General features: G+C 43.6%; 1 protein-coding gene across 3 annotated transcripts in view; it reads right to left on the bottom strand.

The window, feature by feature from the left end:
* The window catches only part of FBXO42 (F-box protein 42), a 102,392-nt gene that overhangs the window by 56,940 nt on the left and 21,173 nt on the right, over positions 1 to 24,279 (bottom strand). For all 3 annotated transcript variants that reach the window (XM_513066.9, XM_054663022.1, XM_009449075.5), the window contains 2 exons: positions 11,539 to 11,805; positions 1,991 to 2,107 (listed from right to left, as the gene is read on the bottom strand). In XM_513066.9, coding sequence (XP_513066.4) covers positions 1,991 to 2,107; positions 11,539 to 11,788 — 367 coding nt within the window. In that variant the 5' untranslated portion in view covers positions 11,789 to 11,805. The remainder of the gene's footprint in view (positions 1 to 1,990; positions 2,108 to 11,538; positions 11,806 to 24,279) is intronic.

Below are 24,279 nucleotides of genomic sequence, written 5' to 3'. Positions count from 1 at the left end.
CGGCTCACTGCCAGCTCCACCCCCTGGATTCACGCCATTCTCCTGCTTCAGCCTCCCCAGTAGCTGGGACTACAGGTGCCCGCCACCATGCCCGGGTAATTTTTTATATATATGTTTTTTTAAGAGACGGGGTTTCACCGTGTTAGCCAAGATGGAATTGTTCATATTTTTAGCAGAGACGGGGTTGTACCATGTTGGCCGTGCTGTTCTCAAACTCCTGACCTCAGGTGATCCGCCCGCCTTGGCCTCCCAAAGTGCTGGGATTAGAGGCGTGAGCCACAGCACCCAGCCAAATTTGTATTTTTTTTTTTTTTTTTTTCTGAGATGGAGTTTCACTCTTGTTGCCCAGGCTGGAGTGCAATGGTGCAATCTCGGCTCACTGCAACCTCCGCCTCCCAGGTTCAAGCAGTTCTCCTGTCTCAGCCTCCCAAATAGCTGGGATTACCAGCATGTGCCACCATGGCTGGTTAATTTTTTTTTCTATTTTTAGTGGACAGGGTTTCACCATGTTGGCCAGGCTGGTCTCAAACTCCTGACCTCAGGTGATCAGCCAACTTCAGCCTCCCAAAGTGCTGGGATTACAAGCGTGAGCCACTGAACCCAGCCCAAATTTGAATTTTATAATCGACACTTGTCACATTCAAAATTTTTGTAGGAGTCCATTTAAATTTTGTGTTTGCTGAACATGTATTATGTTAAATAGCCATTATATGATCTAGTACTAAAATATGACTACTCCCTAAGCAAGATCTTAGAAATACCCTCATGTACAGCTTTCCTTTGTTTTCCTCTTAGATAATGTCAGATGTTTAAAATGCTAAGCATAACACCTTGACCACTTTGGAGTAGAGAAAAATCCAATGAAAAAGCAGAGGGCTGGGCGCGGTGGCTCACACCTGTAATCCCAGCACTTTGGGAGGCCGAGGTGGGTGGATCACCCGAGGTCAGGAGTTCGAGACCAGCCTGGCCAACATGGCGAAACCCTATCTCTACTAAAAATACAAAAATTAGCCAGGTGTGGTGGCACACACCAGTAGTCCCAGCTACTCAGGAGGCTGAGGCAGGAGAATCATTTGAACCCAAGAGGTGGAGGTTGCGGTGAGCCAAGATTGCACCACTGCAATCCACCCTGGGCAACAGAGACTCTGTCTCAAAAAAGAGAAAAAGCAGAATACAAAATTCTTAACAAACTGCCTACAATATATTTAGGCTGACACTTTCCCCTAATTCTGGTTATAAAATTAATATAAACTCTCATTTTACATTCTCTTCATTAAAAAGTCAGATAACGGCCAGGCACAGTGGCTCACACTTGTAATCCCAACATTTTGGAAGGCCAAGGTGGGAGGATCGCTTGAGCCCAGGAGTTGAAGACAAGCCTGGGCAATACAGTGAGACCCCATCTCTACAAATAATTTTTTAAAAATTAGCCAGGCGTGGTGGCATGCACCTGTGGGCCCAGCTACTCGGGAGGCTGAGGCAGAAGGACTGCCTGAGCCGAGGAGGTCGAGGCTGCAGTGACCCATGATCACACCACCATATCACAGCCTGGGTGACAGAGTGAGACTCCGTTTCAAAATAAATAAATAAATAATTAAAAGTCGGATAAAATACATGCCCTGGCTGGGTGTCGTGGCTCACGTTATGTAATCCCAGCACTCTGGGAGGCCAAGGCAGGCCTATTGCTTGAGCTCAGTTCAAGACTAGACTGGGCAACATGGTGAAACCCCATCTCTACAAAAAATACAAAAGTTAACCAGGTGTGATGGGGCACGCCTGTAGTCCTCATACTCAGGAGGCTGAGGTGGGAGGATCACCTGAGCCTGGGGAGGTGGAGGCTGTAGTAAGCTGTAATTATGCCACTGCACTCCAGCTTGGGTGATAGAGTGAGACCTTGTCTCAAAAACAAACAAAAAAACATGCCTCCAAACAAGTTTCTGGAAATATGACCACAGGCAGGGTGGAATCTGCTTTCACAGTAAATACTTACTGTGCGAGAAGCGCTGAGTGATTGGGGTTCCAGGATAAGGATAGGTACGGCTCTCCCACTGAATGTTTCCTTCCTGGACAGCCTTCATGAAACCATGATAACACTGATGGGCTACACCTAAGACAGAAAGAGCAAACCCTTCAGTCCAGACACTTAACTTATCCATCAAATTATTAAAACTGTGTCTATTACCTGTGTTTATCATTTTTATACGACAAGTTTCTTTTTTTTTTCTTTTTTTGAGATGGAGTCTCACTCTGTCGCCCAGGCTGGAGTGCAGTGGCATGATCTCGGCCACTGCAACCTCCGCCTCCTGGGTTCAAGTGATTCTCCTGCTTCAGCCTCCCAAGTAGCTGGGATTACAGGTACCTGCCACCATGCCCAGCTAATTTTATTTTTAGTAGAGATGGGGTTTCACCATCTTGGCCAGGCTGGTCTTGAACTCCTGACCTCGTGATCCACCTGCCTCGGCCTTCCAAAGTGCTGAGATTACAGGCATGAGCCACCACGCCCAGCCTATAAGACAAGTTTCTTTGAGGAATTCCAAATTTATCTGATTTTCATTCAAAGAAAGGAAATACAGTTTTAAAACTGAAAGGCAATCCTTCCATTTTATCAAAGTTCATGGAGGTTAAGTGACATTAAAAATTACAAAATTAGCTCACACTGTAACTCTAGTCCCTTTTATTTTATCTCATAAGGCAACATATCAAGATCATTGATATTATTTACTCCAAAGCAAAGGTGTTGGGGGATAATTTAGCCTTATGAAAGAGTATGATAAAACAATGTCTAGAACATAACAGGTGTTCAGTAAATATCTATAGTTGGAAACTATAATAAAGCATTCTCTGTCTTAAATATGGAGATAATAATTAGTTTACAATTGATTATGTTTTGTTTATTTATCTTTTTCTTTAGACAGGGTCTCACTCTGCTACCCAGGCTGCAGTGGCATGCATGACTTTAGCTCACTGCAATCTCTGCCTCCCAGGCTCAAGCAATACTCCTACCTCTGCCTCCTGGGTAGCAGGCACTACAGGCAAACACCACCATGCCTGGCTAAAATGGATTATGAAATACATAACTCAGGAAAGTTTGTTTTCTTTTTTTTTCTTTTTGAGACAGAGTCTCGCTCTGTTGCCTAGGCTGGAGTGTAGTGGCTCACTGCAACCTCTGCCTCCCAGGTTCAAGTGATTCTCCTGCCTCAGCCTCCTCAGTAGCTGGGATTACAGACATGCATCACCACGCCCAGCTAATTTTTGTATTTTTAGTAGAGACAGGGTTTCACCATGGTGGCCAGGCTGGTCTCGAACTCCCCACCTCAGGCGATCCACCCGCCTAAGCCTCCCAAAATGTTGGGACTACAGGTATGAGCTACCATGCCCAACCAGGAAAAGTTTTCTAAAAGATGAGAGGCCAGGCGCAGTGGCTCACACCTGTAATCCCAGTGCTTTAGGAAGCCAAAGCAGAAGGATAGCTTGAAGCCAGGAGTTTGAGACCAGCCCGGGCAACATAGCAAGACCCCATTTCTCTGCAAAAAATGTAAAAATTAGCCAGGCATGGTGGTCTGCACTTGTAGTCCTAGCTACTTGGGAGGCAGAGGAGGGAGGATCACCTGTGCCCAGGAGTTCAAGGCAGCAGTGATCATGCCTATGACCATGCCATGCCACTGCACTCCAGCCTGGGCAAGACAGTGAGACCCTGTCTCTTAAAAAACAAGCAAAAAAAAAAAAAAGATGAACATATAACAATAGAGAGGAATTGATTATGGAATCATAACCTGTCTTGGTCCTAGAGCTAATAAGCAAGGTTGCAGGATACAAGGTTAGCATACAACAATGAACAAGTAGAATTTGAAATTAAAACACATAATTTGAAATTAAAACACATATACATTCGCACCAAAAAATGAAATACTTAGATATAACAAAATACATACAAAATCTATATGAGGAAACCCATAAAACTATGATGAAAGAAATCAAAGAACTAAATAAAGAGATAGTCCATGTTCATGGATAGGATAAGAAGACTCAATATTGTCAAGATGTCAGTTCTTCCCAACTTCATCTACAGATTCAATGCAATCCTAGTCAAAACCCCAGCAAATTATTTTGTGAATATCGACAAACTGTTTCCACAGTTTATGTGGAGAAGCACAAGACCCAGAATAGCCAAGAAAACATGGAAGGAGGAGAACAAAGTCAGAAGATGGATACCACCTGACTTCAAGACTTACTATAAAAGCTACAGTAATCAAGACAGTGTGGTATTTGCAAATAATAAACAAATAAATCAATGGAACAGAATAGAGAGCCAAGAAATAGACCCATACAAATACAGTCCATTCATTTTTTTTTAATAGAGGTGGGGTCTCACTATATTGTCCAGACTGGTCTCAAACTCCTGAGCTCAAGTGTTCCTCCCATCTCAGCCTCTCAAAGTGTTGGAATTACAGGCATGAGCCACTGTGTCCAGCCTTTACTGATCTTTGACAAAGAAGCAAAAGTAATGCAATGCAGAAAAGACAGCCTTTTGCCAGGCTCAGTGGTGTATGCCTGTGGTCCTAGCTACATGAGAAGCAAGGCAGGAGGATCGCTTGAGCCCAGGAGTTCGAGGCTGTAGTGCACAATGATCCCACTTGTGAACAGCCATTGAATTTCAGCCTGGGAAACACAGTGAGACCCATCTCTCTCTCTTTTTTTTTTTTTTTTTTTCTTGAGACTGGGTCTCACTCTGTCACCTAGGATGGAGTGCAGTGGCACGATCCCCGTTCACCACAATCTCTGCCTCCTGAGCACAAGGGATCCTTCCACCTCAGCCTCCAAGTAGCTGGGACTACAGGCACACACCACTGCACTCAGCTAATTTCTGTTTTTTTGTTTGTTTGTTTGTTTCATAGAGATGGAGGTTGACCATGTTCTCAGGCTGGGAGACCCCATCTCTGTTTTTTTTTTTTTTTTTTTTTTTTTGAGAAGGAGTCTCACTCTGCTGCCCAGGCTGGAGTGCAGTGGTGCAATGTCAGCTGACTGCAACCTCCACCTCCCAGGTTCAAATGATTTCCCTGCCTCAGGTTCCCAAGTAGCTGAGATTACAGGCATGTGCCACCATGCCTAGCTAATTTTGCATTTTTAGTAGAGACGGGGTTTCACCATGTTGGCCAGGCTGGTCTCAAACTCCTGATCTCAAGTGATCCGCCCACCTCGGCCTCCCAAAATGCTGGGATTACAGGCGTGAGCCACCATGCCAGGCCGGGAGACCCCATCTTTTTTTTTTTTTTTTTTTTTTTTTTTTTGAGATGGAGTGTCACTCTGTCACCTAGGCTGGAGTGCTGTGGCGCGATCTTGGCTTACTGCAACCTCCAACTCCCAGATTCAAGTGATTCTCCTGCCTCAGACTTCCAAGTAGCTGGGATTACAGGCACGCGCCACCATACCCAGCTAATTTTTTTTTTTTTTTTTGTATTTTTAGTAGAGATGGGGTTTCACCACGTTGGCCAGGATGGTCTCAATCTCTTGACCTCGTGATCCACCCACCTTGGCCTCCCAAAGTGCTGGGATTATAGGCATGAGCCACCGCGCCTGGCCAACCCCATCTCTTAAAGAAAAAAACCTTTTCCAAAAATGATGCTGAAATAAATTAAAATCTACATGCAAGAAAATGAATCTAGACATCTTTCATGAAAATGAACTAAAAATGAATCACAATCCTAAATGTAAAACATAAAACTCCTCGAAGATAACAGGAGAAAATCTAGATGACCTTGACTTTGGGGATGACTTTTTATACACAATACCAAAGGCATGATCCATGAAAGAAAGAATGGCCAGGCATGGTAGCTCACGCCTGTAATCCCAACACTTTGGGAGGCCAAGGTGGGAGGATATCTTGAGCCCAGGAGTTCAAGACCAGCCTGGGCAACACAGGGAGACCCTGTCTCGACAAAGTATTTTTTAAAACATTAGCCGGGTGTGGCCGGGTGCAGTGGCTCACACCTGTAATCCGAGCATTTTGGGAGGCCGAGGTGGGTGATCACTTGAAGTCAGGAGTTTGAGACCAGCCTGGTCAACATGGTAAAACCCACTCTACTAAAAAAGGTTTTGTTCCTACTAAAAACAAAAATTGGCCGGGCGCAGTGGCTCACGCCTGTAATCCCAGCACTTTGGGAGGCCAAGGCAGGCAGATCACAAGGTCAGGAGATCGAGACCATCCTGGCTAACACAGTGAAACCCCGTCTCTACTAAAAATAGAAAAAATTAGCCGGGTGTGGTGGTGGATGCCTGTAGTCCCAGCTACTCGGGAGGCTGAGGCAGGAGAATGGCGTGAACCCGGGAGAGGAGCTTGCAGTGAGCCGAGATCACACCACTGCACTCCAGCCTGGGCAACAGAGCAAGACTCCATCTCAAAAAAAAAAAAAAAAAAAATTAGCCGGGCGTAGTAGCATGCACCTGTAATCCCAGCTACTTGGGAGGTGGAAGCAGGAGAATTCCTTGAACCCAGGAGGTGGAGGTTGCAATGAGCTGAGACTGCGCCACTGAACTCCAGCCTGGGTGATGGAGTGAGGTTCCATCTGAAAAAAAAAAAAAGAAAAACAAATTAGCTGGGTATGGTGGCATGTGCTTGTAGTGCCAGCTATTTGGGAAGCTGAATTTGGAGGATTGCTTGAGCCTGGGAGGTTGAGTCTGCAGTGAGCCCTGATCACGCCACTAGACTCCAGCGTGGGTGACAAAGCAAGACCTTATCCCCTCCCCAAAATAACTGATAAGCCAGAATTCATTAAAACTAAAAGTTTCTGCTCTGTGAAAAATACTGTCAAGGGAATGAGAAGATAAGCCACAGACTGAGAGAAAGTATTTGCAAAAGACATATCTGATAAAAGACAGTTATATAGAATATCCAAAGAACTCTTAAAACTCAACAATATTAGGGCCAGGCGCGGTGGCTCACGTCTGTAATCCCAGCACTTTGGGCAGGTGCTCAAATAAATTAAGTATTATTTATTTATTTATTTGGTGGATCACTTGACATCAGGAGTTCAAGACCAGCCTGGCCAACACAGTGAAACCCTGTCTCTGCTAAAAATACAAAAATTGCCAGGAAATTGCTTGAACCCAGAAGGTGGAGGTTGCAGTGAGCCAATATTGTGCCACTGCACTCCAGCCTGGGCAACAGAGCGGGACTCCATCTCAAAACAAACAAACAAACAAAAAAACTCAACATTAATAAACAAACAACCCAATTAAAAAATGGGTCAAGGCCAGGCGCGGTGGCTCACGCCTGTAATCCCAACACTTTGGGAGGCCAAGGTGGGCGAATCACGAGGTCAGGAGATCGAGACCATCCTGGCTAACAAGGTGAAACCCCGTCTCTACTAAAAATACAAAAAATTAGTCGGGCATGGTGGCGGGCACCTGTAGTCCCAGCTACTTGGGAGGCTGAGGCAGGAGAATGGCATGAACCCAGGAGGCGGAGCTTGCAATAAGCCGAGATCGCGCCCCTGCACTCCAGCCTGGGCGACAGAGTGAGACTCCGTCTCAAAAAAAAAAAGGGGGGTCAAAGGCCTGGCATGGTGGCTCATAATCCCAGGACTTTAGCAGGCCCAGGTGGTAAGATTGCTTGAGCCCAAGAGTTCAGGACCAGCATGAGCAACACAGTGAGACCCCATCTCTACAAAAATAAATAAATAAATACAAAAATTAGCTGGGTGTGGTGGTACACACTTGTAGTCCCAGCTACTTGGGAGGCTGAGGCGGAGGATTGCTTGAGTCCAGGAAGTCAAGGCCGCAATGAGCTATGACCATGCCACTGTGCTCCAACATGGGTGACAGAGCAAGATCTTGTCTCAAAAAAATATATATATATATACACACATATATATGTATATATAAAATAAAAAATGGGTCAAAGACCTGAAACAGACACTTCACCGAAGAAGGTATGTGGATAATACATAAGCGCATGAAAATACGCTCCATATCATTTGTCATCAGGGAAATGCAAATTAAAATGAGATACCACTACACATCTATGAGAATGATGAAAATTCCAACTACTACTACAAATGCTGGTGAGAATGTGGAGCAAAAGGAACTCTCATTCACTGCTAGTGGGAGTACAAAATGGTTCAGCCACTTAAAACAGTTTGGCAGTTCCTTACAAAACTAACGATGCTCTTACCATATGATCCAGCAATTGTGCATCTTGGTATTTATTTACCCAAAGGAGCTGAAAACTTATGTCCACAGAAACACCTGCACGTGGATGCTTACACCAGCTTTATTAATAATTGTAAAATCTTGGAAGCAACTAAGATGCCCTTTCAGTAAGTGAATGGGTAAACAAACTGTGGTGCATCTAGACAATGAAATATTACTCAGCACTAACAAAAAAAAAGCTAAGAAATCATGAAAAGAAATGGAGGAAGCCGGGCACGGTGGCTCACACCTGTAATCCCAGCATTTTTGGAAGCTGAGGCAGGAAAATCATTTGAGCTTAGGAGTTTCACATCAGTCTAGGTAACAGCAAGATCCTGTCTCTATAAGCATTTTTTTAAAAAAATTACACAGGCATGGTGGTGCACACCTGTGGTCCCAGCTATTCTGGTGGCTGAGGAGGGAAGATGACTTGAGCCCGGGAGACAGAGGTTGCAGTGAGCCAAAATCGCACCAATGCACTCCAGCCTGGGCAACAGAGCATGACTCTGTCTCAAAAAATAAGGAGGAAACTTAAATGCAAATATTACTAAGTGAAAGAAACCAATCGGAAAAGGCTGTATACTGTATGATTCCAACTATATGACCTTCTAGAAAAGGCAAAACTATGGAGACAGTAAAAAAATCAGTGATTGCCAGTGGTTGGTGGAAGGAAAGGATAAACAGGGAGAGTATACAGGATTTTTAGGGCAGTGAAGCTATTATGATATTGTAACAGTGGATATGTGTCATTATACATTCATCCAAACCCATAGAATGCACAACACCAAGCATGAACATTAATGTAAACTATGGAATTTGGGTTTATGGAATGTTTCAGTATAGGTTCATCAATTTTAACACATGTACCACTCTGGTGGGGGATGTTGATAATGGGAGAGGCTATACATGTGTCAGGGTAGGGGATATATGAGAAATCGGTTTTGTTTTGCTTTTTTTTTTTTTTGAGACGGAATCTCTCTCTGTCATCCAGACTCGAGTGCAGTGGCTCGATCTTGGCACACTGCAACCTCTGCCTCCCAGGTTTGAACGTTTCTCCTGCCTCAGCCTCCCGAGTAGCTAGGACTACAGGCACCCACCACCATGCCTCGCTAATTTTTGTATTTTTAGTAGAGATGAGGTTTCACCATGTTGACCAGGCTGGTCTTGAACTCTTGATCTCAGGCGATCCGCCCACGTTGGCCTCCCAAAGTGCTGGGATTACAGGCGTGTTCCACTGTGTCCGCTCAGAGGAATTTGTTTCTCCTACTCAATTTTGCTGTGAACCTAAAAGTGCTCTTTAAAAAAAAGTCTACTAAAATTAAAAACAAACAAACAAAACTATCTTGTCAGTGACTTCTGCCAGAAAGATCGATCTAAGATTGTGAGTACTAGGGTAGGGTTCTTCTCTAAATAAAAATAAAAAAAGAAAGAAAGAAAAGAAGAAAGAGAGAGAAAGAAAGAAAGAAAGAGAAAAGAAAGAAAACAAAGAAAGAAGGAAAGAAGGAAAGAAGGAAAGAAGGAAAGAAAGAAAGAAAGAAAGAAAGAAAAAGAGAAAAGAAAGAAAACCAAAATAAGACTGCCAAAGAAAACCTAAGGATAAATTCATATATTTGATTAAATCACAGTCCCTTACCTGTGGTTTTCCTCCCTTTATTTGGGAAGTGAAACCATGTATTTCCACATTGCAGGGAGCCAATCTCTCCTGAAGAGCCCATCAACTCAGAATATAGAAGCAGGCTGTGTGTGCCAGTATTAGCAGTTATAATCAAATGAGCACAGGGCCAACAGAGCAGTTTCAATACAGCTGGTTCTTAGCCCTCTAGGTGGACTTTGGGAGTTGACAAGGACTCCATGAGAACCACCTTGATGCAAGGAAAACATTTTAAAACTGATTGATTTTGATCTAAAGATTGTTCTCTGTTATATCTCTGGCTGTCTTGTTCCCCCAGGAAAGAACATACTGAGACAACCCTCGCTTGATAAAAAATGACTCCACTTGATTGATCATCTTCAAACAAAAAATGGGCCCTTTCCACTTAAGATGCAATGAAGCCACTAACTGCTTTCTGCTAATTAAAAATACAGCATGTCTAGCACCTAAACATTTAGCAAAAAGTTGAAATCTTGACTAGGAAAAGGATGAAAAAAAGGACCAGAGTCTTGCTCTGTCACCCAGGCTGGAGTCCAGTGGCGTGATCTTGGCTCACTGCAACCTCTGCCTCCTGGGTTCAAGCAATTCTCTTGCCTCAGCCTCCCGAGTAGCTGGGATTAGGTGCCCACCACCACACCTGGCTTATTTTTGTATTTTTAGTAGAGACAGGGTTTCACCATGTTGGCCAGGCTGGTCTCGAACTTGACCTCAGGTGACCCACCTGCCTTGGCCTCGCAAAGTGCTGGGATTACTGGTGTGAGCCACCGCACCCAGCCAAGAAACATATTTTAAAAAGTAAAAGATGTATATAGGGTCTTTGCTGTTTAGAGATAAAATCAAGTGACAAATGTTTTCAAGAAAGCACAGTTGCTAAAAGTAGCTACTCAGAGACAATCTGTAGCCTTAATAAGAGCATGGACTTTAAAGCCAGATCGCCTGAACGTGAATCTTTAATCCTGCATTTACTATCCATGTAAATAAGTTAACTGTGTTTCACTCAGTTCTGTCATCTATAAAATGCAGGGATCTTCTCGTCAGAGTTTGCTGTGAGAATGTAAAGCAGTTACAATAGTGCTTGACACGTGATAAAAGCTATGTTCACATTGGCTATTACTATTATCCCATATCCATTTCTATTTTGCCCATTCAAGAACAATACAATTAATCCATTTGGGAGGCTGAGGCGGGCGGATCACGAGGTCAGGAGATTGAGACTATTCTGGCTAACACAGTGAAACCCCGTCTCTAGTAAAAATACAAAAAAATCAGCCGGGCGTGGTGGCAGGCGCCTGCAGTCCCAGCTACTCTGGAGGCTGAGGCAGGTGAATAGCGTGACCCCGGGAGGCAGAGCTTGCAGTGAGCCGAGATTGCGCCACTGCACTCCAGCCTGGGCGACAGAGTGAGACTCCGTCTGAAAAAAAAAAAAAAGAAAAGAACTATACAATTAACCAGATCAACTCTAAGAATATGAAGCTTTTAAAAACAATCCTCATTTTAAAATGCAAATGGGATTAGATACTTCAGTATTCAAGCTGTTCATTAAACTAACCAGGGTAAGAAAGAAAACCAGGTAGTATCGTCTAATGCTAGATTTTATAACCATAATACATTTAAGGGAGGAAAAAAACTAAATTTGGAGTCTAAAAATAAATCAGTGAAATTTGAAATCAATAAATAAACCTTTCTCCTATCCACAGTACCTTTGATAAGTCGATACCACTGTTTGCAGACAAGGGCCGCAGTTTTGTGTTCCTGATACGGTGAGAGAAAGGACAGGATATACTCCAAAACCTCTTCTGGCAGCTCCGACATGGACCTATTATGTCTAGTCTCCTCAGCCTCCAATACTGGGTGGGGCTCCTCATCTTGATCCATTGTCCCTTCCAGCACAGTTTCTTCTTGGTCCACAGCCATGAAACTGTCATCTTCACTGTCCGAGGAGCTGGCCATGACATTCCACTCAACAGCTGTAATAGGTAAAACACAAATATCAGTATTCCACTGAAAGCAGCTCAAAAACAATTCAGGCATGTACATCCAAGCTCTTTGTAATTTCGTTTCCACTCTCAGTGTGAAATCTGCTCTTCAGCACTTTCCAATACCACTTGTGAGCCACCTTAATTCGACAAGTACAGCTCAAATACCAAGCCCATCCCCAAAGGCTTTTGATTACATTTTTTCTCTTCACTGAAAACCAGAGTGGCAGCCAAGTTCTGGTATAACCATAAACCAGAAAACTTGTTCTCCAACAATTCTTCTAACTCAAGGATCTGACTGACCGACAGCAAAGGGAAGAGCAACTAGCCTCCTTGGCCAGTAACAATGATCTAAGACCTCAAATTTTGAAGGAAAAACTAACTGTGGGTCCTGCAAAGAGTAATAACATTCTGAGAATATGGGTTAAGAAATAACCGTTTTTCGACCAGGCATGGTGGCTCAAACCTGTAATCCCAGCACTTTGGGAGACCGAGGCGGGCAGATCACCTGAAGTTGGGAGTTTGAGACCAGCCTGACAAACATGGAGAAACCCCGTCTCTACTAAAAATTGAAAATTAGCTGGGCATGGTGGCACATGCCTGTAATCCCAGCTACTCGGGAGGCTGAGGCAGGAGAATCGCTTGAACTGGAGAGGTGGAAGTTGCAGTAAGCCGAGATCATGCCACCGCACTCTAGCCTGGGCAACAAGAGCAAACTCCATGTCAAAAAAAAAAAATCAAACCATGCCTTTTATTACTGGAAAAAATATCACTTCCCATAGTCCCTCTTACTTGTTCCCTTATATATTATCATTTCCTACTGGCTAACTTCACTGATTTATTAACTTTCATATATATTTTTTGTTTTATTTTTTTTTGAGATAGGGTCTCACTCTGTCACCCAGGCTGGAGTGAAGTGGCACGATCTCAGCTCACTGCAACCTCTGCCTCCCAGGTTCAAGTGATTCTCCCACCTCAGCCTCCCAAGTAGCTGGCGCGCATCACTATGCCCAGCTAATTTTTTTTTTTTTGAGATGGGAGTCTCGCTCTGTGCCCCAGACTGGAGTGCAGTGGCATGATCAAATTTTTGTATTTTTGGTAGAAACAGGGTTTCACCATGTTAGCCAGGCTGGTCTCAAACTCCTGACCTCAAGTAATCCACCGCGCCCAGCCTAACTTTCTTATATTTTTAACCTCCACTCAGCTCTAAATTCACCAAGGAAAAGAGCCCAAAGAAATGGATTCCTTGACTTTGGCTGCATGGTTGACATTTAAATTAAATAGTTGCTCCCTTGCACAACATTTTGACAGACTATAAGCCTAAGGTCTGTTGCAGAACAAAATGAATCAATGGAGGCTGATTTTTCCCAATCAGAATAAATTTGATTCAATAAAACAACTCATTCTCTTTCCAAATTGTCTTAAAATACAATAGCAAGCCAACATAAAGAGACTCATACTGCTGTAATAGCCAATGTCAAGCAATTTCCACCATTCAACTGTTACACCCTCCACAAAAACATCAAACCCCATACCTTTGAGGGCATGTTTGCTAACTTGGCCCTAGGCACAGATGCCAAGGAGAACACACATGGGTGAGCTCAGATGCAATTCCTCTGTAATTACATGCCCAACACCAATTTGCATAGCCCTTCTTTTTCACTTCCATGATTAGGTAATAAAATCATCACTCATATTCCCCCAAGGATATAGAGGCATTTTGAAACTCTGAGTTTTTCTTGTTTTCATGCCAAAAGAAGCCCTACAAACTTTTCACACGTAAGCATACTAACTCAATGAATGTAATTTTCATGAAACTGTTTAAAAGAAGTCCTTCTCACCCTTCACATTTGTGTTACACCTTCTCAGCTTCCCCAACATAACTGAATGAATGTACTGGAATCTGAACTCCCTGGAGGCAGGACCATTGGCCTAGGCATCTTTGTCTTCTAAGCACTAGGCATTCAAATGAGTGTAAGGTTTATTGACATGTCTACTCAGAACACCTTTGTGCTGAGCTCGCAAGGGTTTTTTTTTTTTTTTAAAGATAGGGTTCTGCTCTGTCGCCCAGGCTAGAGTGCAGTGGCACAATTATAGTTCACTGCAGCCTTGAACTCCTAGGCTCAAGTGATCCTCCTGTCCCAATGTTCCAAAGTGCTGGGAATACAGGTATAAGTCACTGTGCCCAGTAGTTATTTTATAATAGAAATTACATCATTAGGCCAGGCGTGGTGGCTCACGCCTGTAATCCCAGCAATTTGGGAGTCCGAGGTGGGTGGATCACCTGAGGACGGGAGCTCGAGACCAGCCTAGCCAACATGGCGAAACCCTGTCTCTACTAAAAACACCAAAAATTAGTCAGGCGTGGTGGCAGGCGCCTGTAATCCCAGCTACCTGGGACATGTAAAAAAAATTACATCATTAGTATATCCAAAAAATGGTAGATCCTACTTTTATATGTTACTAGATGTTGTCAAAATATTTTATTGGTCAGAATTAATACAAATCTCTGGTTTATGGAATTTTGTACCTTTTAAGGTATATATACTGGCCTGAGAGTCTGCTGCCAGAGAGGAAACTATTTATTTGGCCCAGTAGTATCTTTTTCTTCCGAAAAACTACTATACTAGGCCAGGCGTGATGGCTCACACCTGTAATCCCAGCACTTTGGGAGGCTGAGGTGGGTGGATCATGAGGTCAGGAGTTCAAGACCAGCCTGACCAACATGGGGAAACCCCGTCTCTACTAAAAATACAAAAATTAGCTGGGCATGCGGCGCATGCCTGTAATCCCAGCTACTCAGGAGGCTGAGGCAGGAGAATTGCTTGAACCTGGGAGGCGGAGGTTGCAGTGAGCTGAGATGGCACCACTGTACTCCAGCCTGGGCAACAGAGCGAGACTCTGTCTCAAAATATAAAAAAAAATTTTTAAATTAAAAAAAAAAAAAACTATGCTACATATAACTAAACACAAATCAGTTTCTAAAGTCTGAATGCCTTACCCTTCTGAGGTATAAATTAAGGTTAAGATTTTGAGACTGGAAGATGTGGCCACTGTTTCTAGCTTTAATGCTGTGAAACCTAGCATAAGTCACACAGAGTAAGAAACAAAAACCTCCCTAAGTAATGAAAGTTCCCCACTTACTTCAGGAAGATTTTGTAAAGATAGTAGATATCAAGAAACTACTCTGAATTCATTGGAGAAAATCCATAACCTAGAAAGAATCAACTCAAAAGAATTTCAACATGGGAATGAAACTGCTATGCATTTAAAAGCCATTGCCAGATTTGAGGGCAATATTTGATTAGTTTTTTGCCTTTGGTTTCTATTCAACTAGACATCTGACAATCCTCTTGTGGTAAACACATCTTTATTAAAGTTGGAATACACTTCATTTACCTAAAAGGAAGCTGAACATTTAAAATGCAATCGAACATATTTGTCACAAATTCAAAAGGTTAAAAAATGTAATTGGCCAGGCACAGTGGCTCACGCCTGTAATCCCAGCACTTTGGGAGGCCAAGGCGGAGGAATCACAAGGTCAGGAGTTTGAGACCAGCCTGGCCAACATGGTGAAACCCCATCTCTACTAAAAATACAAAAAATTAGCTGGGTGTGGTGGTGGGCACCTGTAATCCCAGCTACTCGGGAGGCTGAGGCCAGAGAATCGCTTGAACCTGGGAGGCGGAGGTTGCAGTAAGCCGAGATCGTGCCACTGTACTCCAGCCCAGGCGACAGTGCGCGACTCCGTCTCAAAAACAAACAAACAAAAAAAGTAATTAAGGGAACTTCTTACTGATAGATAATAAAATAAAGGACTGAGACCTAACTAAAGAATAAGGGACAGGGCCGGGCGCAGTGGCTCACGCCTGTAATCCCAGCACTTTGGGAGGCTGAGATGCGCGGATCTTTTGAGGTCAGGAGTTCGAGACCAGCCTGGCCAATATGGTGAGACCCCTACTAAAAACAAAAATTAGCCAGGCGTGGTGGTGCGCACCTGTAATCCCAGCTACTCAGGAGGCTGAGGCAGGAGAATCGCTTGAACCCAGGAGGCGGAGATTGCAGTGAGCCGAGATCGTACCACTGCACTCCAAGGTGGGTGAGGTGATAAAGCAAGGCTCTGTCTCAAAAAAAAAAAAAAAAAAAAAAAAAAAGAATAAGGGACAAGGAGGAGGAGCAGAGAAAAATAAAAAGAAGAAGGGACTGGACTGAATGGAGGCACCCACAGTCATCCCACAGCATGAGGGCTTCTGAGGCTTTAGGGACAAAGCAGCAACCCTGAACAGATGTCATTATGAACTCATAAAGTGAACCACTTCAGCAGCACTAATGTAGGCTAAGTACTAAATGCTACTCTTGAAAATATACTGTTGAATGGGAGATTTAAAGAAGATCATAAAGTGATTCAATCTAAGACAATAAGCCTTCTTATGAATATACCACGGTTATCATTTTATCAACTCAAATGAAAAAGTTATAGAAAGTAGAAAAAGGATAAAATAAAAAATTCTACCTTACTCCGTGCATTCAACAAATATCAATGAAACATTTGCTATATGTAAAAATACCGTGCTTATTGCAAGCTTGACTGCTATCAAATATTAAAAACACAAAAAGAAAAAATATATTATGCTTAGATCCCACACAGGGTACAAAAAGAAGATATGTCACTATTTGCTGTCAAACAGATGGACCCACTAAGGGCCAAGGACACATAAATTAATAATACCAACACAGAACATTATATAATAAATGACCTATGAGACAAAACAAGAAGCCTTAACAGTTCAAGAAAGAAAGAGATGGCTTCTAACTAGTATAAGGAAGGTTCACAGACAAGCATTTCAGCTGAGCTCTAAAGACTAGGTAGAAGCCAGGTGTGGTGACTCATGCCTGTAATCCAAGCGCTTTGGGAAGCCAAAGCAGGCAGAAAACTTGAGTCCAGGAATTTGAGACCAGCCTGGGCAACATGACAAAACCCTTCTCTACAAAAAATACAAAAATTAGTTGGCCATGGTGGCGCACACCTGTAGTCCCAGCTACAGGGGTTCTGAGGTGCGAGCATCGCTTGAGCCCAGGAGTTAGATGCTGCAGTGAGCCAAGATCGCGCAACTACACTCTAGCCTGGGTGACACAGCAAGACTCCATTTCAAAAAATCAAAAAACAACAACAAAAATAAAGAAGAGGTAGAATTTCAGAGAATAAAATTGGGGAAGGTGAAGGGATTAAACACTGTCAAATTATTGTAACTTAAACTGATATCCTTTGCCACTTACAGAATTACCTTTAGAGCTGGGTGCAGTGGCTCACACTGGTAAACCCAACACTTTGAGAGGCCCAAACAGGCAGATTGCTTGAGCCCAGGAGTTCGTGACCAGCCAAAGCAACAAAGTGAGACCCTGTCTCTATAAAAAATACAAAAGTTAGCCAGGCATGGTAGTGCAAACCTGTTGTCCCAGCTACTTGGGAGGCTGAGGTGGGAGGATCTCTTGAGCCCGAGAGGTGGAGGCTGCAGTGAGCCAATATCATGCCACTGCACTCCAGCTTGGGCAACAGAGCAAGACTCTGTCCCAAAACAACAAAAACAAAACAGAATTACCTTTAAGACAAAACAAAACAAAACTAAACTAAACAACACATTTTTTACCCAATTGTTTTTAAGTACACAGTTTAATATTTTAAATTCTACATTAACGAAGCATATAATCTAGAGACTCCTTATTATTGACAGTCTATGTTTTGACAAAAAAAAAGCCTAGAAATAGAATAATTTGGCATAACCATTGTTGCTATTAGCAAACTGTGAGCTATTATGACAAATTCAGGAAGCTATTTTATAAAGCATACCAAATTTCATAACAGATACCAGCTGCAGTTTTTAAAAATGGTGAACTCATTAGTGTGTTACCCAATTAAGATTCCCTTAATAAAACAGAAAAATTTAAAAATGGAAAAATAAAGTATTCCACAAACTACCCATCAATATACTTTCTTTTTTTTGTTGTTTTGTTTTTGAGAGAGTCTGGCTTTGTCACCTAGGCTGGAGTGCAGTGAACTCACTCGAGCGATTCTCCTACCTCAGCCTCCAGAGTAGCTGGGATTATAGGCATGCGTCACCACGCCCAACTAATTTTTGTATTTTTAGTAAAGACAGGGTTTCACCATGCTGGCCAGGCTGGTCTCAAACTCCTGACCTCAGGTGATCTGCCCACCTCGGTCTCCTAGAGTGCTGGGATTACAGGCGTGAGCCACCACACCTGGCCGAAAATTTCATATGGAGAACCATACGTTTTAAATTCAGCAAAATGCTCTATTTGGTAGAAAGGTAAAATGGAACTTCAGTGCCCAAATTTGTGTGTGTGTGTGTGTGTTTTGAGATGGAATTTCGCTCTTGTTGCCCAGTTCCCAAATTTGTGTGTGTGTGTGTGTGTGTGTGTGTGTGTGTGTGTGTGTGTGTGTTTTGAGATGGAATTTCGCTCTTGTTGCCCAGGCTGGAGTGCAATGGCACGATCTCGGCTCACTGCAACCTCCACCTCCTGAGTTCAAGCGATTCTCCTGCCTCAGCCTCCCAAGTAGCTGGGATTACAGGCATGCACCACCATGCCCGGCTAATTTTGTATTTTTTCTTAAAGACGGGGTTTCTCCATGTTGGTCAGGCTGGTCTCGAACTCCTGACCTCAGGTGATCCATCCGCCTGGGCCTCCAAAGTGCTGGGATTACAGGCATGAGCCACCGTGCCCAGCCTCTTTATTGTTAATACAACTACTCGAGTTTTAAAATTTCTTCTTGAGGCCAGGTGCAGTAGTTCATGCCTGTAATCCCAGCACTTTGGGAGGCCAAGGCAAGTGGATCACTTGAGTTCAGGAGTTCAAGACCAGCCTGGGCAACATGGTCAAACTCCATCTCTACAAAAAATACAAAAATTAGTGGGGTGTGGTGGTGCACACTTGTAGTCTCAGCTACTCAGGAGGCCGAAGTGGGAGGATCACTTGAGCCCAAGAGGTAGAGGTTGCAGTGAGCCAAGATCACACCACTGTATTGCAACCTGGGCAACAGAACCAAACCCTGTCTCAAAAAAAAAAAAAAAAGAAAGAAAAAAATTATTCTTGAGTTAATTCTGATAGGTGATGTTTTTTCTAGGATTTATAAGTCATCTAAAACACGTAAGCCAGAATCAACTACACCTTTCATTACTCACATAATTTAAACAAACAACTAATAAAACATGGAGATGAGCTACATAAATGTCATCTAAGTAATGGCTAAAGGCCCTTAAACAAGATAGGTCTGCTCTGAAAACATTCAGTTTACTATGAACCATTTAATCTTCCTAATCCCAAAAGGTGTCAACCAGGAAGCCTGCTCACTTACACAGCACCATCTCTCTCTCACCATCTCTCTCTATGACCCACTTCTAAATGTCATTTTAACTTCCTTTTTTCCCCATTAGAGTGTACACTACTTGAGAGCAGAGACTAAGCCATATTATCTTTGTACATCTGGCACATTAGTAGACACCTTAACAATATCGGTACTTTTTTGATGAAGATCATAAAGTACCTTACTGACGAGGGATGTTAATGACTCACTTATGGTTGCAAAGTATACTCTTGAGGTGTTCAGTGTTGAAAGACTTCACTGAACCATACTTTCACATGGCCTCGCTTATGACCAAAAGCACAAAGCCATCTGTAAGACAGTTCATCTTAGTTGGGAGTAGAGCATAAAATGTATTTTTCTTCACTGACGAATTTACTGAAATAAAAACAAATCTTAAGCAAAGGCATAATTACACTTTTATGTAAATGTGCAATACTGTCAGGAGCCTAGCTGAAAAACCAAAAAGCAAAACAAAACAAAAATGCTAACTTTTAATCGTGATAAGTCCCAGAAGAAAAACATTAAAAGGAGTTCAAAATTAGAAAGATAAATAGATTCAGAGTTAAAGATAGAGCCTAAACTATTTTGCCCAAACCATTCAATTCTTTAAAGCATTTTAAAATCCAAGTAACACAGAAAAGTGACCATCCTAAGAGTCGAGCTTGATGAATTACTGCAAAGTAAACACAATCTCATTTATTTTAAGATGGGAAAGTTTTTGTTTTGTTTTTTAAGACGGAGTCTCGCTCTGTTGCCCAGGCTGGAGTGCAATGGTGCAATCTCTGCTCACTGCAACCTCTGCCTCCAGGTTCAAGCGATTCTCTCACCTCTGCCTCCCAAGTAGCTGGGACTACAGGCACACACCACCACACCCAGCTAATTTTCGTATTTTAGTAGAGACTGGGTTTCACCATGTTGGCCAGGCTGGTCTCAAACTCCTGACCTCAAGTGATCCGCCCACCTTGGTCTCTGAAAGTGCTGGGATTACGTGTGTGACCCACTTTGCCCAGCTGGGACAGTCTGAAACAATCAAAATGATAGACATATCCAAGTCAAGTAGCTTATACTGACAAGTGCCACTGTCAGAAATTCCAAGGTTTTCTATAAAACTGGTAAGACTCAAAGCTAACAACCCACATTTGTCAAAACCCACAGCATCAAAGAGTGAAATTTAATACATGTAAATTTTTTTTAAAAACACTTACTTAGGAGGCTGGGGGATCCTAGATTATGATAAAACAATCCAACTATATTACAAATATATGAGACCACCTTGGGTGGAGGAAAAGGTGTAACCTAAGTAACTTTGGAAATAAGGGGCATCTATAAGACTAAAGGCAAAAGAAACTTCATATAAGCACTAGTCTCTACTTGACAAAGTTGTTTCTCACAAAAGCAGAGGCTAACAATACTAATCTAGCTATACATGTATATTGGCATTGAACGATTAAGTAAATAGTTGGCAGATGGCTAGACCGAATTTTCTTATTGGAGTGGGAATTTACAAATAGTCAAGGAAGGAAGATAGAATGATCCTGTGATAATGGATTAGAGTGGGAGACAGGATGAACTCATGTTTAAATAGATACAGATGGTTACATATAAATATTTACAATTGGTGCATAATATACACACACACACACATATATACATGTGTTAGTATACACTCATCTACCACCTTGTTCTGTTAACTGCAAGGGCCTACAAGTAATAAGCATACCTAGCACCCAGAAGTTCTTTCTAATACCGTTCTCCAATAAAAGAAACCAGGGCTCCTTGGTGAAACGGCAGAATCTAGGAGGACAGGAAATATATAAGATGAGCCTGGAGAATCCAGTACTGCCACAAAGTAAGGAAGTGCCCTAAAAACAAAACAAAAGAAAATTGATGGGATTGGCCGGGTGCGGTGGCTCACGCCTGTAATCCCAGCACTTTGGGAGGCTGAGGCGGGTGGATCACAAGGTCAGGGGTTCGAGACAAGCCTGACCAACATGGTGAAACCCCATCTCTACTAAAAATACAAAAATTAGCTGGCCGTGGTGGCGGGTGCCTGTAATCCCAGCTACTCAGGAGGCTGAGGCACGAGAATTGCTTGAACCCAGGAGGCGGAGGTTGCGGTGAGCTGAGATTGTGCCACTGCACTCCAGCCTGGGCAACAGAGCGAGACTCTGTCTCAAAAAAAAAAAAAAAAAAAAGAAAATTGATGGGATTGTGTAAAAGGGGCAAAGGAGGCAGATGAAAGAGCTCCTGATGGTCAAAACTGAAACAACTGGGCCATAAAATAAATTGGTATTGGATCAAAACCCAAAGTACAGGCCAGGTGCTGTGGTTCATGCCTGTAATCCTAGCACTTTGGGAGACTGAGGCGGGTGGAGTGCCTGAACTCAGGAGTTCGAGATCAGCCTGGGCAACAGGGTGAAACCCCGTTTCTACTAAAATACAAAAAATTAGCCAGGCGTGGCGGTGTGCGCCTGTAGTCCCAGCTACTCGGGAGGCTGAGGCAAGAGAACTGCTAGAACCAAAGAGGCAGAGGTTGCAGTGAGCCAAGATCGCACCACTGCACTCCAGCCTGGGAGACAGAGCGAGACTCCATCTATAAATCAATCAATCAATCAATCCCAAAGTACAAAATGAATATCCACAAATTCATATTGATATAACTGATTAAGAAAAAAAAAAGGCTGGGTGCGGTGGCTTATGCCTGTAAACCCAGCACTTTGGGAGACCGAGGCAGGCAGATCACGAGGTCAGGAGTTTGAGACCAGCCTGGCCAACACAGTGAAACCCCATCTCTACTAAAAATACAAAAAATTATCTGGGCGTGGTGGTGCGCACCTGTAAGCCCAGCTACTCGGGAGGCTGAGGCAGGAGAATTACTTGAACCAAGGAGGCAGAGGTTGGAGTGAGCCAAGATCTTGCCATTGCACTCCAGCCTGGGAAACAGAGCAAGATACCATCTCAGGGCGGGGGAAACAAAAAGGGGGGAATCTCCCCTGCAGATTTCCAAATAATTCGTGTATGTATGTTTTCCTCTCACAGTAGTAGAGCATAATTTCCCCTACCTTCCTAACTAGTCTCCACCTAGGTGAAGTTATTATATTATTATCACACAATGTAGCTAGACACTAAGCTAGTTTTACAATGGACAGAAAGTAATTTCATTCCTGCATACCTTGGGCAAATAAAACTTTCTGTGTATCTATGTCAGGAAATTCATAATGGGGAAATGAAGATTAAAAAATTTAAAGTAGGCAGGATGCAAGGGCTCATGCCTGTAATCCCAGCACTTTGAGACGCCAAGATGAGAGGATCACTTGAGCCCAGGAGTTCAAGACCAGCTGGGGCAACACAGACTAGGCCCTGTTTCCACAAAAAAAAATTTAAAAATTAGCTGGGTGTGGTGGCAGCTACTTGGGGGCTGGGGTGGAAGGATGGCTTGAGCCCAACAGGTGGAGGCTGCAGGGAGCTATGGTCTTACCACTGCACTCCAGCCTGTGTGACAGAGTGAGATCCTGTCCCCCACAAAAATTAATTTATTTGGCCAGGCACAGTGGTTCATACCTGTAATCCCAGCACTTTGGGAGGTTGAGGCAGGCAGATCACAAGGTCAAGAGATTGAGACCATCCTGGCCAACATGGTGAAACCCTGTCTCTACTAAAAATACAAAAATTGGCCAGGTGCGGTGGCTCACTCCTGTAATCTCAGCACTTTGGGAGACCGAGGAGGGTGAATCACCTGAGGTCAGGAGTTCGAGACCAGCCCGGCCAACACTGTGAAACCCCGTCTCTATTAAAGATACAAAAAATTAGCTGGGCATGGTGGTGGGCACCTGTAATCCCAGCTACTCAGGAGGCTGAGGCAGGAGAATCACTTTAACTCAAGAGGCGGAGGTTGCAGTGAGCCGAGATCCCGCCATTGCACTCCAGCCTGAGCAACAAGAGCAAGACTCTGTCTCAAGAATAAAATAAAATAAAAATACAAAAATTAGCTGGGCATGGTGGCGCGTGCCTGTAGTCCCCAGCTACTTGGGAGGCTGAGGCAGGAGAATCGCTTGAACCAGGAGGCGGAGGTTGCAGTGAGCCAAGACAGCGCCACTATACTCTGGCCTAGTGACAGAGTGAAACTCCATCTCAAAAATAATAATAGGCTGGGCACGGTGGCTCACGCCTGTAATCCCAGCACTTTGGGAGGCCGAGGTGGGCGGATCACGAGGTCAGGAGTTCAAGACCATCCTGGCTAACACGGTGAAACCCCGTCCCTACTAAAAATACAAAAAATTAGCTGGGCATGGTGGCGGGCGCCTGTAGTCCCAGCTACTCAGGAGGCTGAGGCAGGAGAATGGCGTGAACCCAGGGGAGGCAGAGCTTGCAGTGAGCCGAGATCGTGCCACTGCACTCCAGCCTGGGCGACAGAGCGAGACTCTGTCTCAAAAAATAATAATAATAATAATAATAATAATTTAATTAAAAAGTAAAAACCGGCTTGGTGCGGTGGCTCATGCCTGTAATCCCAGCAATTTGGGAGGCCAAGGTGGGTGGATCACCTGAGCTCAGGGGTTCGAGACCAGCCTGGCCAACATGGTGAAACCCTGTCTCTACTAAAAACACAAAAATTAGCCCAGCCTGGTGGTGGGCACCTATAATCCCAGCTATTCAGAGGCTGAGGCAGGATTTTCACTTGAACTAGGGAGGCGGAGGTTTCAGTGAGCCGAGATCGCACTACTGGGCAACAGAGCAAGACTCAGTCTCAAAATAAATAAATAAATAAATGCAGCCAGGCGCGGTGGCTCATGCCTGTAATCCCAGCACTTTGGGAGGCTGAGGCGCACAGATCACCTGAGGTCGGGAGTTCGAGACCAGCCTGACCAACATGGAGAAACCCTGTCTCTACTAAAAATACAAAATTAGCCAGGCATGGTGATACACGCCTGTAATCCCAGCACTCGGGAAGCTGAGGCAGGAGAATCGCTTGAACCTGCGAGGTGAAGGTTGTGTTGAGCCGAGATCATGCCATTGCACTCCAGTCTGGGCAACAAGAGCAAAACTCCATCTCCAAAAAAAAAAAAGAAAAAGAAAAAGTATAT

Source organism: Pan troglodytes, chromosome 1 (assembly GCF_028858775.2).
Source record: "Pan troglodytes isolate AG18354 chromosome 1, NHGRI_mPanTro3-v2.0_pri, whole genome shotgun sequence".
In the NCBI taxonomy this organism is placed as follows: domain Eukaryota; kingdom Metazoa; phylum Chordata; class Mammalia; order Primates; family Hominidae; genus Pan; species Pan troglodytes.
Note: the sequence above shows the minus strand (reverse complement) of the source record. Positions and strands in the feature narration are given on the sequence as shown.